Source organism: Lonchura striata, chromosome 4, assembly GCF_046129695.1.
Source record: "Lonchura striata isolate bLonStr1 chromosome 4, bLonStr1.mat, whole genome shotgun sequence".
Taxonomy (NCBI): Eukaryota; Metazoa; Chordata; class Aves; order Passeriformes; family Estrildidae; genus Lonchura; species Lonchura striata.
Window position 1 is genome coordinate 11,767,037 of NC_134606.1, and position 15,269 is coordinate 11,782,305.

Consider the following 15,269-nt stretch of genomic DNA (forward strand, 5'->3'; position numbering starts at 1 on the left):
AGATTTCATTAAATGAAAAGACTGTCCAGCAAGAGTATACACAGCAGTTACAGCGAGCGCGTGTGAGTGGAAACCTCTGTGTGGAGATGTGCGAATTGCTGACGGGTGCTACAAGGTGTTATTGGTAACGGGGTTATCCAGCAACTAAAATGAGCTAAAAATCTTCAAACTTTTCCAATCACAGCTGAGATAGGAGCGACACCCACAGCACAGCGACCCGCCCCGGCCCGCCACCAGACAAAATGGCGGCCCCGCCCGCCGCGCGTCACGGTGGGGCGAGGCGCGCGCGCCCCTCTGGGCGCTCCGCCGCGCCCCGGAACAGCCGCGTGTTCGGCCGGGGCGGCGCGGCCGCGCTGCTGATTGGCTCCCGTCCGCGTCACTCCCGGCCCGCCCGCTCGCTGATTGGCGGGGCTCGGGGGGCGGGCGGAGGCGGCCGGCGGGCAGGAAGGCGCCATGGCGGCTGTGGCCCAGTGCGTGCGGGGTGCGCTGCGCCCGCGCCTCCCGCTGCTGAGCGTCGCGCTGAGGTGAGGGGGTCGCGCTGAGGTCTGAGGTGAGGGGGTCGCGCCGCGCCGCTCGCCCGACACCGGGCATTGTGGCCGGGGCCGCGCTCACGCCGGGCCGGGAGGAGAGTGGGGCTCGGTCCCGCCGCGCTGGGGTCCCAAGCCCTGGCGAGCCCCGTCCGACAGCCGGGACGGGCCGGGGCCGCCCCCCGGCCCCCGCCGCTCCTCGCCGCGCTCCCGCGCCCTTCTCCGGGAGAGCGGCCCGGCTGCGCCCGGCGCTGCGGGGAGCAGCAGGCTCCAGGCCCGCGGTGTCGCTCGGCGGGCGGGGATACGAGCCCCGAGTGAGCGCGGCGCTGGTCCCGCAGCCCCGTCAGGGCCGGCTCGGCCTCGGCAGCCGGGCAGGGACGGAGATCGCTGTTCGGGCGGCACCCCCGCGCCCGCCGCCGTGCTCGCCGTGCGCCGGGACGGGCGGCCCGGGGCAGCCGCTCCAGCGGCCAGGCGCTGGGCTGCGCCTGTGCTTTTAGGGAGGCTGTTGCCGGCGATTGCATCACGGAATTTGTTTCTTGCTAGAGCACAGGGCTAAAAACGCCTACTCACTCCCCTTTAAAGTTCTGTGGCTGTAAACTGAATGTAGTTTACACTGCGCTTAAAAGCTGATATCTTGCATCAGGTTATTTACTGCTGCAGTTTAAATGGTCGGAGATCTGCTGCTTCTGACGCAGGGCTCTGCACGCAGTATTCACAGGCTTAGAATTGTATGAATTCGTGCTTTGATGTGAGAATTTTGTGGATGTTATGCATCAAAGGGTCCTTTATATCTAGAAAATGCTGATATCTTACAAAATAAGCAACAGAATAATAATGTCCATCTTTTTGCCCTAGAACATCTCCACGACTGCTTTGTGTAGCAACACAGCAGAAAAATACTGGCCAGAACTTGGAAGATGACCAGAGTCAGAGCCAAAATGAACAGAAGGTGGAACCCAGCTCTGCTGAAAAACTGCTAGCTGAAGAAAAGGCCAAACTGGAAGAACAACTAAAAGAAGTTACTGTAAGTGATTCCTGTATAAAATCCACAATTTGATAATTTCTTTGAAATTAAGAGTACATGTGCTACAAGATGTGGGATGCATCCCTGGTTCAGAATTAAGATTTTAATTTCCTTCCAGTTTCTGGATGGAATTGGACATCTTCCAGCTAGAAAATTTGTTACTGATTTTCACATAGGTTTTGCTCAGTGGAGAAGTAATTTCTGGGAGCCATGGAAGGGTGTTGCTGTGTCTCTGGTGTGTGCATTTGTGTGTGTTAACAGTAGACTTCATGGAAACAGCTGCTGACTTGCCAAAGGTCAGAGTTAATGGTGCTTAGCTTTTGTACAATAGTGTACTTAGGCCATAGTTAGAAAGTTTCAAACCTTTTCTGTTGGAGAGCCCTTCAGGCTCAAGGCTGAAGCGTCACATTCCTTCTGTGTGGCCTTGTGTATCTTGTTTTCTCTCCTGGGCACAACTCCAGCAGCTGAAGGATGCCCTGGGAGATATTAATGAGTGCTTTATGTAAAATGTCTTTCTGATATTTGAGACTTCAAGAGGTAGTCCAGAACCTTCTATAGAACCAGCACCTGTGGATCATATGTGGATTGAGTTTGCTTTCTGTTGCCCTTCCCAAAGCTCTACAGGAAAGGTTTTAGATATTATTTAATATTTTTGTTTGCTGTTGGTTGCTTAATGCAGCTCTTCAGGCAGCTTGTTGACTGTTTTTATTCTGTTTTGAGATTCTCCACTGGCATACAAAGCTCAAGCATATTCAGGGTGGAAGCCATTTGGAGTTAGTTGGTAAAGCACTCAGTGTGAATTTTTATTTTATTAATTTTATTATATTTCACATTGTAGTACATCTGCTAGTAAATGGCCACATTTCTAGGAATAGACCAAAACTTGGCCTAAACAACAGAGGAGTTAGGCTTCCTGATTTGTAAGGGCTGAGAAAACTGGAAGGCACTCTGTGTTATGCATGGAGTGGGAAGAGATGGTTTGAAAGTCATGGCTGGGTTGACTCTGATTTGCTGTAGTGTCAGTGTACCTCATGTCTGATAAAGGATTTCTGGAAGCACATAGCAGAAAAAGCAGAAATACTGGATTCATAGAACATTATATATCTATAGAGTGAAATTTTTTTTCCAGCTAATCTGTTGAAAAGTATTAAGAGTTTGGAAAACCATCTGATTTCCTTTCCCTCATTTCTGACGTTGTGAAGTGAAGCAAGCTTTTCTCTTGGTAGGAGGGGTGGTGTGATAATTTCAGATTACCCTAAATGATAGATTTAGGGTATAAAACTGTTTAAAATGCTATTTTATACTGAATATGCTGAATTATTGTCAGCTGCCTGACTAGGAGGAATAATTTCTGTTACTGATTTTTCTTCTTTAGGAGAAGTACAAGCGTGCCTTGGCAGATGCAGAAAACGTGAGGCAAAGAAGCCAGAAACTGGTAGAAGAGGCAAAGTTATACGGTCAGTGGAGGCTCCTCTGGTGTTTGCTCAGTAAGACCCAGGAAATGCAGATCCTGGAAAAGTGGAGCTGACTGGCCTTGCAGTATTGACAAGTTGTACTTCCCAGTGATTCTGACTACTCACTTAAATAATGCATTTGAGGCAGAGTGGTTTGAACAGTTCCTCAACTTGCATCAGAATTGTGACCATCTCCCTAGCCAAGGGCAAGACTTAAACTGCTGAAGTCAACAGCTGACATTTTCTCTAAATTTGGTATCTGGTTTCCTACAATGAATTCATAGATATTTTTTTAGTAAGTTTTGCAGCCTGAAGTTTGTCTTTTTCACGTATTTTGGTCTCAGATCTAAGCAAGAACATGAAATATTGGTTCTGGTTTGGGTTTCTGGCTGTTTTGTTTTTATTTTTGTTTTAGTTTGGTTTTTTTGGGGGAGGGAGCTATTTAGTTTTTGGGGACTTTTTTTGTGGGGTTGGTTGGTTTTTTGGGGTTGGTTGAGATTTTTTGCTTTGGTTTCTTGGTTGGTTGGGAGTTTTGTAGTTTTGGGGGGTTTTGTTGTTGTTTTTTGTTCTTAGTGTTTGTTTTGAATTTGGTTCTTTTTTGATTTTGGGATACTTTTCTGAGTTTTTTTTTAGTCTTTTACAGTTGAATAACTGTTCTGTTGAAGACGATACCTTTCAAATAGAAGTAATACCTCTGAATGATTGGATTCTTTTCAGTGCTAGAAAAGCACAATCACTGGCTATGAGAAGTGCGAGAAGCACATCTTCCTTCAAGAGCCAGGCTAGTAGCATCTGATTTAGCTTTTTGACATTTGCAACACAAATCTGTAAAACAGAAACTGTGTGTAGATGCTGCAGCAGCAGAGTGCTGTTTTATCCTGGTGTTTGACTGCCATTCTGCCTCGAAAAATGAGTTGCTCTTTTTCACTGTCCACCATACAGAGCTGCATAGTTTAATTCTCAGTATTCTAGTTTCTGAGAACAGGGTCTTCAGTTAATGTGTACTGTAAGAAAAGTACATAGTACTCTTGCATTCTTTTTCATGGATGTTTGAGTGCTCCATCCTGATGTTGATTTGCAGTAAGCATTGTTTCACTAATGTTCTACTTTCTGCAAAGGACTTGGAGTCATGTCTAAGCTCAGAGGTGCTACAATGGAAATTAATTTATCTTGAAAATTAGATAACATATAATCTGTACATTTTATTGCTTGTGCATGACTGCTTGTTCTGTTGAAAAAAGAGAAACTCCTTTCTGAGACTTGCATAAATTCTGAGTTGCAGTCACAGATATTTGCAAATAGAACGTACACAATAAAAAACTGAACCAAACCACTTTCTGAATAGTTTGGTTATTTGGTTTGATCCAGATAACTGGGCAGTTTATTTATCTATATGTGGTACAGTTCAGCCCCAAATACAGCTCTAGTTTTTAGTTTAAAACTGTTATGTTATTTTCAGATTTTTGGAACTATTTGGACACTGTTAGTTACTGTTCTGTAAAGAGCTTGAGTCTCTACAGAGTTGTGCAGTTAGAGAGACCCTTTCCTGAGAACTTCCTGACCCCCACAGATCTTGCAAGGTGCTTCTAAAGTTGTGGGGTGTTTTTGTTTAAACCAAAGATGTGGCCTCCGGTAATAGTCATATCACTTCTTGGTAAGGAAATTAAAAACCATCCAGGATGTGAGCTAGAATTAAAAAGGCTAACTCCAGCTTAACAAAAAAAAAAAAAACCCAAAAAAACCCAGTGTTGTTTGTCCTTTGCTTACCTCTATATAGAAATGTGTTAATTTATTGAACTGTTTTAATTTTTTCTCGATTGCTAATGCCTTAAGTGAGAGTCATCCAGATTCTCTTAGTGTGAGCCAGAGAACAGCTTCAGGACAAGGACTGTGATTAATTTGGAAATTGCTCAGTATTTGCAAAGCACAGCTGCCGATTTTGTAAAAAGAGGTTTGTAGTGGGAGGGAGAGGTGCAAATTATTTTCATTCAAGGAAGAATCCTTGTTTATGTCTTGAAATCATCGGTCTGATTACATACTTTCTCTTCTGTAAATTTTTTTATGACATCAGATTAAAGGGTAGGACTAGGGCAATGTAATGCTTTGAATGTTAGGTGACGAGAGAGACATGAGGAAACTACTTGAAGCCATCTGAAGGTTTTGGTAACTTTGGTAAGAATTTTGTTATTGTTAGGTCATTAGCCTAACTTAACTCTGATCTGAGTTGAAATCACTTTTTTTTCCTCCATAGAAGTAGAGGAGATGGTGTGGATTTCAAGTTATCTGTAATAGTTCTTTATTCTTATCCAAAACTGGAAAGAATATTTTATTCCAAATGATTACAGTATAACATACATTCTTAAAAGCCAAAGAGTGCAAATTATTGCTGTAGCTTTTGGGGTTGTGAGGTCGGGGGGTTTTAACATTTGTTTCCCTCAGTGGACTAATCCCATTCTCTTCTACTCTATACATTTTCAGGGATCCAGAGCTTCTGTAAGGACTTACTAGAAGTTGCAGACATTTTGGAGAAAGCAACAGAAAGCGTACCAAAAGAAGAAATTAAAGATGAAAATCCTCACTTGAAGAGCTTATACGAAGGTCTTGTCATGACAGAAATGCAGATTCAGAAAGTGTTTAAAAAGCATGGCCTGCTCAGACTGAACCCTGTCGGAGCCAAGTTCGACCCCTACGAGCACGAAGCGCTGTTCCACACGGCCGTGGAGGGGCAGGAGCCCGGCACCATCGCGCTGGTTTCCAAGATCGGCTACAAGCTGCACGGGCGCACGCTGCGGCCCGCCCTGGTGGGGGTTGTGAAGGACGCTTAGCTGCTCAAGCTGAGAGTTCCAAATGCCATACAACTATTAAACAGCTGGATGGTTTTCCTCTCACACCGTCTTTCCCTTGTTCCTCTGCCCCGAGAGGTTTAAATGAGTTGGTTGAGGTCTCCCAGTGAAAATGAAGTAACCGATGAAAATCTCCTGCTTAGTGGCCTTCCACATCACTGTTCCATAAGCTCTTCTTCAGTGTGAACTACATGAGCCATTAAGCCCTCTAATGCTTTAGATTAGACAATGTTTTTTACAACTATTGCTCCTGAGACGGTGAAGTAAATTGAAAAGAATGAGATACTCACTAGAATGTTGCAATTTGAAGTTTATCACCGTGTGTAGATTTAAAATGCAGATAGCGAGCGGTTCAAACACTTCCTTTGGCTTTGTACAATCTCACATTGCAGAAGTGGGTGATGTAGTACAAATAACCTACCTTCTGCAAGCACCCATCAGCTTTTACACACTGATGCAAAAAATGGCCTGTTTTGTCTATTCAAAAATAATCTCAACAAATGAAACTGAAACCCATGTGAATTCTGAACTGTAAATAAATAGCAGTGGAGATTAGATATCTTTTGTAACTGTTCAACCTTTTTGTCCTGTACTGACATTGAATCAAGAAAACCATCTAATATTTGTATGGCATTGAAGAACCAATGGAATTTATCCTATCTCTGGATTTTTAATTTAATGTTATATAAATTGGTTTAAACAATTTTTATAGTCTTATAACTTCCAGCTTTGCAATCAGTTTGTTACGCAAACTGTAGTTACAATCCTGATGAGAGCCAGAACACCCAAAGAAGTGAGTTGCTGAGAGTTTGGTATATGATTTCTTTTAGAGTTACATAAATAACTGCATGTAAGTGGCTCAAACAAAAGTGTGAACTTAGTTTCATTTTCTTTATTTCTTACATGTACTCAGCTTGGATATTAGGTTGCACCAGAATTTTTCTCCATGCAGCTCTTGCCCTGTCTAACTGCACCTGCTGCTCCAAATCCTGCAGAATCAGGATAAAATACAGTACACGATTTGTCACCTGGATAGGAGTGGGTTGAACCTGGCAAATTACACAACTGACAAAGGATCTATGCTCTTGTATTCTGAAAGCTCATATTAACACACAGGACAGAATCTTCAAACTTAGGAAGTTATTAGGTCCTGTAAAAAGTAAGTACTTAAGAATTTTTTACTACGTTTCTGGTTATTGTGGATTAAGGAGCTTCTTACCTTAAAATCAGGTATTGATTATATTTTTTGTGGTTCAGATACAGAGTTGCCAGGAGCTTACTGAATGCTGGACCTACTCATGGTGAGAGGTGATTACTCATTCCTGAAGACATTTTTCCCAATGCTGGGTTGTCATGGGAATTAAACAGTTAACCAGGAACAGCCTAAGTGCATAAAACTGAGGGTTAGTCATGTTAATAATATTTAAGGATTCATTCTTTATCAACTATGTGAAAGAATGCTTCAACTGTGCAGAGGAAGGAGAATAATTTTTGGATGTGTGAAGACAACTACAATGCCAGTTTTTTTAAACTAATCAAGTACAGGGGGAAAAATGCAAAGATCAAGTTTAAAAATAAATTGGGAGAAAAGGAGATTTCATATACTGAAGTTGAATTTGGAAGTCTCTTTCCTCCCTGTGGGTTTAAGAGCACACTGTAGTTGTGTGAAGTATGATTGAAGAAATGGTTTTGTTGCACTTTGATTAGAACCTGTTCTCATAACTGATCTCAAAAAAAGGGACCAGGTTCTATTTTATATACCTTTAAAGAATTGTCATGCATTATGTCCCCCTCAGTCCCTCTGGATCTAAACTAAATGTAATAATAATGTCCTTAGTATAGAAGTTTTTGTAATAGAGAGTTAAAGGGACACATTGTTCCCCAGCAGATGATTTTGTTAATGAGTTTCCCAATGCTTCACACAAACTATAATTTTTGGGCTACATCACTTAATTTGGGGTGTTCTTAAGCACAAGCTCCTGTTAAATGTTCAGCACAAGAGTAATCTTTAAAGCTGCTGAGTTTCATTTAAGTGGTTGCCCTTCCCTGGGTTACTCTTAGAAAGGATTTGGCTGGGAGTGGGTCAGTCTGGAGAGCTCCAATCACCAGTGCACTCTGCCATAGCGCAGGGAGGCGCACTGAAGAAATCAAGGAACAGAGGAAAGGCTGAAATTTAAGCACCTGACAAAGCTCTGGCCTGTACTAGCTATCTCATACACTACATTTCCACCCATCACACTTAGCTGCAATGCATCTCCAGTTATTAATACAAAGACTTAAGCCATTTTCCTCTCTGCCCAAGCTACATTATTGTTAAATCAATTGTGGAAAGAAACTTTAATACAAGTTTATTTACCAATACACAATGCAAAAATCTAGTAAAATGCTGTGTGCACAACATCAGTTAGGCTTTGTGTCATTTCAGCACAGGCGTTTGTGTGTCTGGCACAGCTACAAATGTAAACTTCAAATGAATGCAACATTCCCTTTAAGGAAGAAAGGAGCTGATGAGCTGAACATGCTCATGAAGTATCTTACTTCACAGTATTTAATGTGCCATCACTTAGGAGTGACTGGGGCACAGGCAAAAACATTTTGTGAGAAGAGTAAGCCAGAAGGTTCATGAAACCTGTTCCAGTTGCAAAGGAATCGAATGCAGCAGCCACATGAGAATAACGGCAGAGTGCATAGTCTGGGTGATTTCCAAGGCAGTTCTGGTCACAGACTAGTGCAAACCCACTGTCCTCACTGCCTGCTGGGCCTGCCATGAGCAGGGGGCAGGAGGGGCTGGGGCCAGAACACTGCAGCATCCCAGCCCAGCGCTGGGCAGTGCCGTGGAGCGAGATGAGGCTCCCTCCAACACAGCGCTGGGATGGGACTCACAGCACAGCCCTGCCCAGAGCACGGGATTAGTATTTGCAGCAGCTGAGAGAGTGTTGCTTTTTCATAGGCTTACATCAATGCTGTTAAGACAGATTTTATCATTAGTAATAACTTTAACTAAAAAAGGCAAGAGCATTCAGCATATAAAACACTTTGTCATTAGCAACATGAAGGCTGCATTATTTGTACAGTACAGGAAGCACTTCCAGATCAACACAAAATACAAGTTGAAAGAGCTCTTTGCCATCTCAGCCCCTTTACCACAGAAGAGAAGCAGCATAGCTGTAATAAATTGCTGGATTAACATTAACTGCATCTCAATTTATAAGCGATCAAACAGAAAACCAGAAGCTCATAACAAAGGAATGCTTAGACTAAATCAGTTCCATGTGAAATATGGAACAGCAGCATCCTCTAGTGCAAGTCACCTTTAAAATTAAAAGCATAGCTGACAATGAGACACTGCTTCTAGGGAAGCCCATTCCAAGGGACTAATATTTGCTAAAGCAAATATTTACCACCTTTAGTTAGCTTGCAAATACAAAATAAATATTGATATCCATATTGCATACATTAAAAATACTTTTATTTTACATTCATTTTGATGTTCAATAAGTTACATCTAGCACCAAAGAAACGTTTTTGGAGGGGTTGAGGAATTAAGAAACTACAAAGTGTAAATGCAGAATTAATTTCAACATTTAAATGACTCATTGGTGCCTAGATTTTTTCCTAAGTTATTGTTCAGATGGGCTTTACGGTATTGCTTCAGTTTAACTTAGATGTGCCAAAACAGTGTAGAAACGAGACAATTACAGATTTGAGGAAAAAAAAACCCAGAAGAACCAAAACAAATCCCTTAAACTCCCAGCCACATGCAGAATTGAGGCTTCAAAACAGCATGTTATGGCAGTTAAGTAACAAGTGACAGGAAGAACCAAATTGCATAACTAGAATGCTGAAAAGGAAGACTGAGCTTCCTTCCCAGAGGAATAGTACAGAAAATAACCAAGGGTTTATACCTTATGAACTTGTGTGCTGCTTGTACATGCATATAGGAGAGAAGTGGTTATTAAAGCTACTCAGCACATTGCAGTTAGCGCCACTGCTGCCAAGAAGAGACAGTTTTGTCTCGAGTATGCCACAACAAACCACTTACAGATAAGCCAAACAAAGTATTACATCCCAGAGGACATAGCCCTTACCTTTTTTGAAGGGATATAAGCTCAAAAGAAAAAGGCACTAGAGTTTTTGTTTTTTTTTTTCCTTAGAAATGCTGGCTTTGTAATTGTACCCCTTTTATTCTAAACTCACTGGTAACACTAGTTTGGTAATGCTGGACATATTAAATGAAACCCAGTTCTGATCAGAATACCTCTGCCAAACTGTAGAATTAATACTGTTTTAAGATTTTGTGGTATCCTCACTGACTACAGCCCAAAGCATCAAAGCAAGATGACATTTCCAGATCTTGCACTCATATTGAGAACAGCCAGGTTCCCAGTTTGGTACACCTGCACTCTGCCTTTGGTACACCTGCCCAGCCTTCCTCCAATCACAGCTTCCTGTTCCAGACACAACCAGCAGAGAGGCTCAGGCACAAGTAACTATGCCACCTTCCACGTGGCAACCATTTTTTATTCATTTAGTTAAATATCACCAGGATGAAATGGGCATAATAGTATTTTTCTAATCCTCCTTCAGCATCTTTCCCTTAATCAATAGATCATACTAGAATAGTACTGTGGGTTGGGCATTTGTATTTCCCACTGTGTTACATTCCAGCTGGTGCCCAGCTCCAGCAGCACTCCAGGCAGCAGCTGTCAGAGATCCTTCCCAAGGTGCACTGACTGCTCTTCTACCTGTCAGTAAACTCAGATTCAATGTGCCTGGGTTGATATGTTTCCAGATATGTGCAATTAGAACCCTACAGTGGCTGGAGTAAGCACTCCAAATTTAGGAGCGAGCACTTTGTGCATTTTGACCATATCTGCATCAATGGCTACTTTTGTTTTTAAAGACCAATCACACCCCATTTGAGAGTCTTGCTCCATTTCCATGACTTCCCAATGAAATTCAGGAGGCAGCTACACCTCCTCAGCCACTATGAGCTCAGCAGTTAAGATCCCAAAGGAAGAGGAGCAGGCTCCCCCACCAAGGAAAGACAGTGATTTTGCTGCCTGAGGCTCTCAACTTCTGCCAAACACCTCAGTGCCTATTCTCCCAAATGCCACTTCTGGCCCAAATCAAGTACCTCCCTGCAGCTGACCCCTCCTCTGGAGCAGAACACCACAGCTGCTGGGGATTCCTGACACTCCAGTACCAAGCAGGAAATGTCAACTCTTCAGAGGAGTCTGTTTCAGGAAACTCAGGTCAAAACAATGCCCAGATCAGCTGGGAGCTCTTCAAGAACCCCCCTCCACATCACAAGTCCCTGAAGGCATCTCACCCACCACGTTTCCTTCCTTCCTTCCACTCCCTGCCATGGCTCACCCCTGCTGTATTCTCTACAGGAACTCTCATCCCAGTGTCCCCATGCCTCGGCTGTAGCTACTAAGGAGAATGTTCCAAAAGCTTAGCAATGGTCACAAAAGTCCCTGCTCACCTGCTCCTGAGCACAGGACTTTTGTAAGCTTCACTTTGCTGCCAGCATTATGCAAAAAAACCCAAACAAAACAAAGGGTGAAGAAAGTTTCCAGCAAATGAAACTATCTCCTACCTTCAAAGAAAAGCAAGGATTACACTGATATTTATCCAATAGTATGGACTAAAGCAACTACTCTGGGACTACTGGACTTCAGTAAGTTCACATGAAAAAATCTGTTCTAAGAATGTACCAAAAGCAGTGAAATCCAATGTAGAAGTTTCACAATTAAGTATTTTCCATGATCCAAAGCAAAAGTCTGTTTATACCACCATGGATCATGATGACTGTGAAGTTTATGTATTTGCTCTTTTGTGTTTTTAAGCGACATGGTTTCTGTATCTTTGGGGAGGGAAGGAAAAAATAACGGAGTCCTTGAGGCTGTAACGGGCCTCTGCTGTGTTTTTTCAGATCAGCTGAATTTCATGAAGCATCCCTGGATATCCAACCACTTTCTGTCAGAAAGTTTAAAATCCTTTTCTTCAGTACCTTATCTAAGTAACTGGGAAGGCGACTCTTTGAAGGAATCCCTTGTCTTTTTTGGAGGTGGTCTTTAATGATGATAGTTTTTACAGTCACATAACGTGCAGGACTCAAGTTCAGAGAGCTGCAGAGCACCTTTTCCCTGTCTGATAAGAGTTCAAAGCCAGGCAGGTTTTCAATGGCAGCAAATTCACCTTCTTTACCCTCTTCCTTCCCTCTCTTGGAACTAGCTATGTTCTTGTTCTCCTTCCTCTTTTCCCGTTTGTGCCGGGCCGCCTCGTACTCTGCCGACTCCTCCATTTTGGTGATCCCATTTCGCCGATACCGCTGCAGCTCCCGAATCTTCGCTCGAAGTATCCTCTCCTTGTGCATGTTCTCAAAGAAGTCTTCAAACTCCTTACAAGACATGAACTGGTACAAAGGCCTCAGTTTTAGCCTCAACTCCTTCTCTTCTTTTGTGATTTTTCGTTTGGGTGCTTTCTCCTTGTCTTTTTTATCCTTCCCCAGGAAGGCCGGTACCAAATTATAATCTCGCGCAATGTTCTTCCGCCGCTGCCTCTCCTTGAGTTTCCTGACGTACATGTCCACGTGAGCTCTTTTCAGCTCGATTTCCACGTCGTCGTCGTCGTAGTTGACCGAGAGGCCGCTGATGAGCGTCTCGGCGTCCTGGTCGTACTCGATCTCGTAGTCGTCGCGCAGCGGCATGTACCCCAGCTGCTGCTGCTCCGCCACCGAGATGTCCAGCGGCGGCAGCGGCGTCGTCAGGCTGGGCGACAGCGGGCCGCCGCTGGGACACGTGTGGTCCGTCACCCTGTTGGGAATGGTGTCAGGGATGCAGGCCTTCCCCAGGTTGCCGTGGATATACATGCTCACGTAGTGCTCCATCACCTCCTGAGGGCTTCGGGATGCTCCCACGTGAGCAGCCATGTCCTCCTGAACAGAAAAAAAGGAGTGATAAAACGATGCCCATTACATCTCCAGCATAATGAGCACTCAGGAAACAGCATGAGTTTTTCCTTGCTCCTCAAATCCAGCTCCCAGTAGCTAAACTTCTCTAGCAACACCAGCCACATTTCTATCAGATCTGCAATTCCAGCTCTGGATGAGTGTTTACGATGGGTGCAAGTAAGCCACAAACCAGCACCACATGGTGATTCCTGAGCACCCACGGCACTCCCACAAAGCCAGCTCACCATAACCAGAAGCTTTCCAAGTCCCAACACCAACAGCACTGTATGGCTTGGGTTTTTGCTTGTTTATATCACATTACTGAGGAGCAACATGGAAATAAACAGTCTTTTCTGTACGAGTAACCATTTTTATTCCTTTCTAGTTACTTAAGAACTAAGCAAGCTGCAATGATTATACACTTTAAGGTTTTGAAAATGTATTTATACTTAATGAAGCAAAACATAAGTAACAACAAATCAAATCAATCAAAAATGAATCAAATGGTCCAGCAGAGGGCAATGAGGATGACTGGGAGACTGGAGCATCTCTCTTACGAGGACAGGCTGAGGGACTTGGGCTTGTTCAGCCTCAAGAAGGGACAACTGAGAGGGGACATCACCGATGTCTATCAGTATCTCAAGGGAGGTGTCAAACGGACCAGGCTCTGCTCTGTGGTGCCAAGCAATAGCACGAAAGGTAACAAGCAAAAACTGATGCACAGAAGTCCCACATGTACATGAGGAAGGACTTCTTCACTGTGCAGGTGACCGAGCACTGGGACAGACAGCCCAGAGAGGCTGTGGAGTCTCCCTCACTGTTAACAGTCAAGAACCGTCCGGATGCAGCTGTGTGCAGTGTGCTCCGGGATGACCACGGGAGTCCTTTCCAGCCTGGCCCGTTCTGTGACTGAGATGAAGCTTTCTCACCGCTGCTTTTTAACCCCAAGCCTGGCCGTGCAGTGGCACTGAAGGCAGCAGCCAGCCCGCAGCTGGGACACCCTGACGGCAGAGGCCGAGCCCGGCTAAGCGGCAGTGCAAGACCCGTGACACGGCCGCGGCAAAGGCAGAGCTTCGAGCAGCGGCAGGTCCGAGCTGCGGGGCGCTCCTCGCACCGCGCGGGCAGAGCGCGGCAGCCCCGGCCCCGCAGCGCAGGACGCGCCCGGGGCTGCTGTCAGGGCCGCCGCCCCAGGAGGAGGATCGCCCCCGCCCCTCGGCCCTTACCCAGTTGCCGAAGCCGAACTGCTCGATGGCGTCCAGCAGCAGCTGCTCCTCGCGGCTGCTCCAGCCGCCCTCGGCCTCGGCGCCCCAGAGGGTGAAGCGGCCGCCGTCCACCAGCTGGTAGCCGTGCCATCGGCGGTGCGGGCCGATCTCGGCGCCCGCCGAGAAGCACTCGGGGCAGAGCTCGATGTCGGCGCACTCGGTGCAGCGGAAGCGCAGCGGGCTCACTTCAGCCAGGCAGTACACGCAGTACTTCTTCCCCAGTTCCGCCATCTTACCCCGCCCGCGCGCGCGCGCGGCCGCGCCCCCGCCGCCCGCGCCGCCAATGGCAGCGCGCTCCGGGGGCGGGGCCGCGGCCGGCACCGACCAATGGGGCCGGGGCTGGCGGGCGCGGGGGCTGTCACCGCGAGGGAACGGCTCCGATTGGCCGAGGCGGACTCGTCTACCCTTGCCGCGGCCAATGGGAGCGGCCGCCCCGAGAGGAGCGGCCGCGCAGGGGCCGCCCGCCAGGGGGCGGGGCCGCGCGCGACCGGGGGCGGGGCCGCGCTCGAGAAGGGGGCGGGGCCGCGCGGGTGCCCGGCAACGGGGGAAGCGGGGCCGGGCCGGGCCCCGCCGGAGCCGGGCCAGCCCCAATGGAGCCGCCGGAGCCGGGACAGCCCCAATGGAACCGCCGGAGCCGGGACAGCCCCAATGGAACCGCCGGAGCCGGGACAGCCCCAATGGAGCCGCCGGAGCCGGGACAGCCCCAATGGAGCCGCCGGAGCCGGGACAGCCCCAATGGAGCCGCCGGAGCCGGGCCGGCCCCAATGGAACCGCCGGAGCCCGTCAGTGCCGCACAGCCCCAATGGAAGCACCCTGCCCCGTCAGGCCAGCATTAAAGACATAAAGCGATTCTGCTTTTAGGTGTCTCGGCTCACGTAGAAAACATCAGGCTGAGGCGTGAAACCCCAGCTGTTGGAACCAGCGTGACTGCTCGGAGAGAGCAGCTCAACGCTCTGTGAGCGTAAGCACGTGAAGAGCTCGACCATCCGTGATGAAATTCTCAAGCTCAAGAAGAACGTATGAAACCGACCGACATTCTCAGCCACTTCATGGCAAAGCTGGAGTTACTGGAAGCTGAAAGCCTGAACGGATGAGTGGGAAACGTGTCAGAGGAGAGCGATATCCTGACCAAAATAAAGGCAGCCAGAGAAACAACCTGAAAGGCCGAGGAGAAACCTGAAACTGCAGCAGAAACGTGGGG

General features: G+C 46.4%; 2 protein-coding genes across 2 annotated transcripts; one reads left to right on the forward strand and one right to left on the reverse strand.

The window, feature by feature from the left end:
* The first annotated feature begins 419 nt into the window (after positions 1–419).
* GRPEL1 (GrpE like 1, mitochondrial) lies at positions 420–6,552 on the forward strand. The gene is made up of 4 exons (XM_021550650.3): positions 420–524; positions 1,383–1,551; positions 2,927–3,008; positions 5,484–6,552. The coding sequence occupies exons 1-4, from the start codon at positions 454–456 to the stop codon at positions 5,828–5,830; spliced, it is 669 nt and encodes a 222-aa protein (XP_021406325.1). The 5' UTR covers positions 420–453; the 3' UTR covers positions 5,831–6,552.
* Positions 6,553–8,824: 2,272 nt separating this feature from the next.
* On the reverse strand, positions 8,825–14,354 carry TADA2B (transcriptional adaptor 2B). The gene is made up of 2 exons (XM_021550648.3): positions 14,030–14,354; positions 8,825–12,791 (listed from the first exon to the last, which is right to left on the reverse strand). Exons 1-2 carry the CDS (start codon positions 14,297–14,299, stop codon positions 11,799–11,801), a joined length of 1,263 nt encoding a protein of 420 aa, XP_021406323.1. The 5' UTR covers positions 14,300–14,354; the 3' UTR covers positions 8,825–11,798.
* Positions 14,355–15,269: the final 915 nt, after the last annotated feature.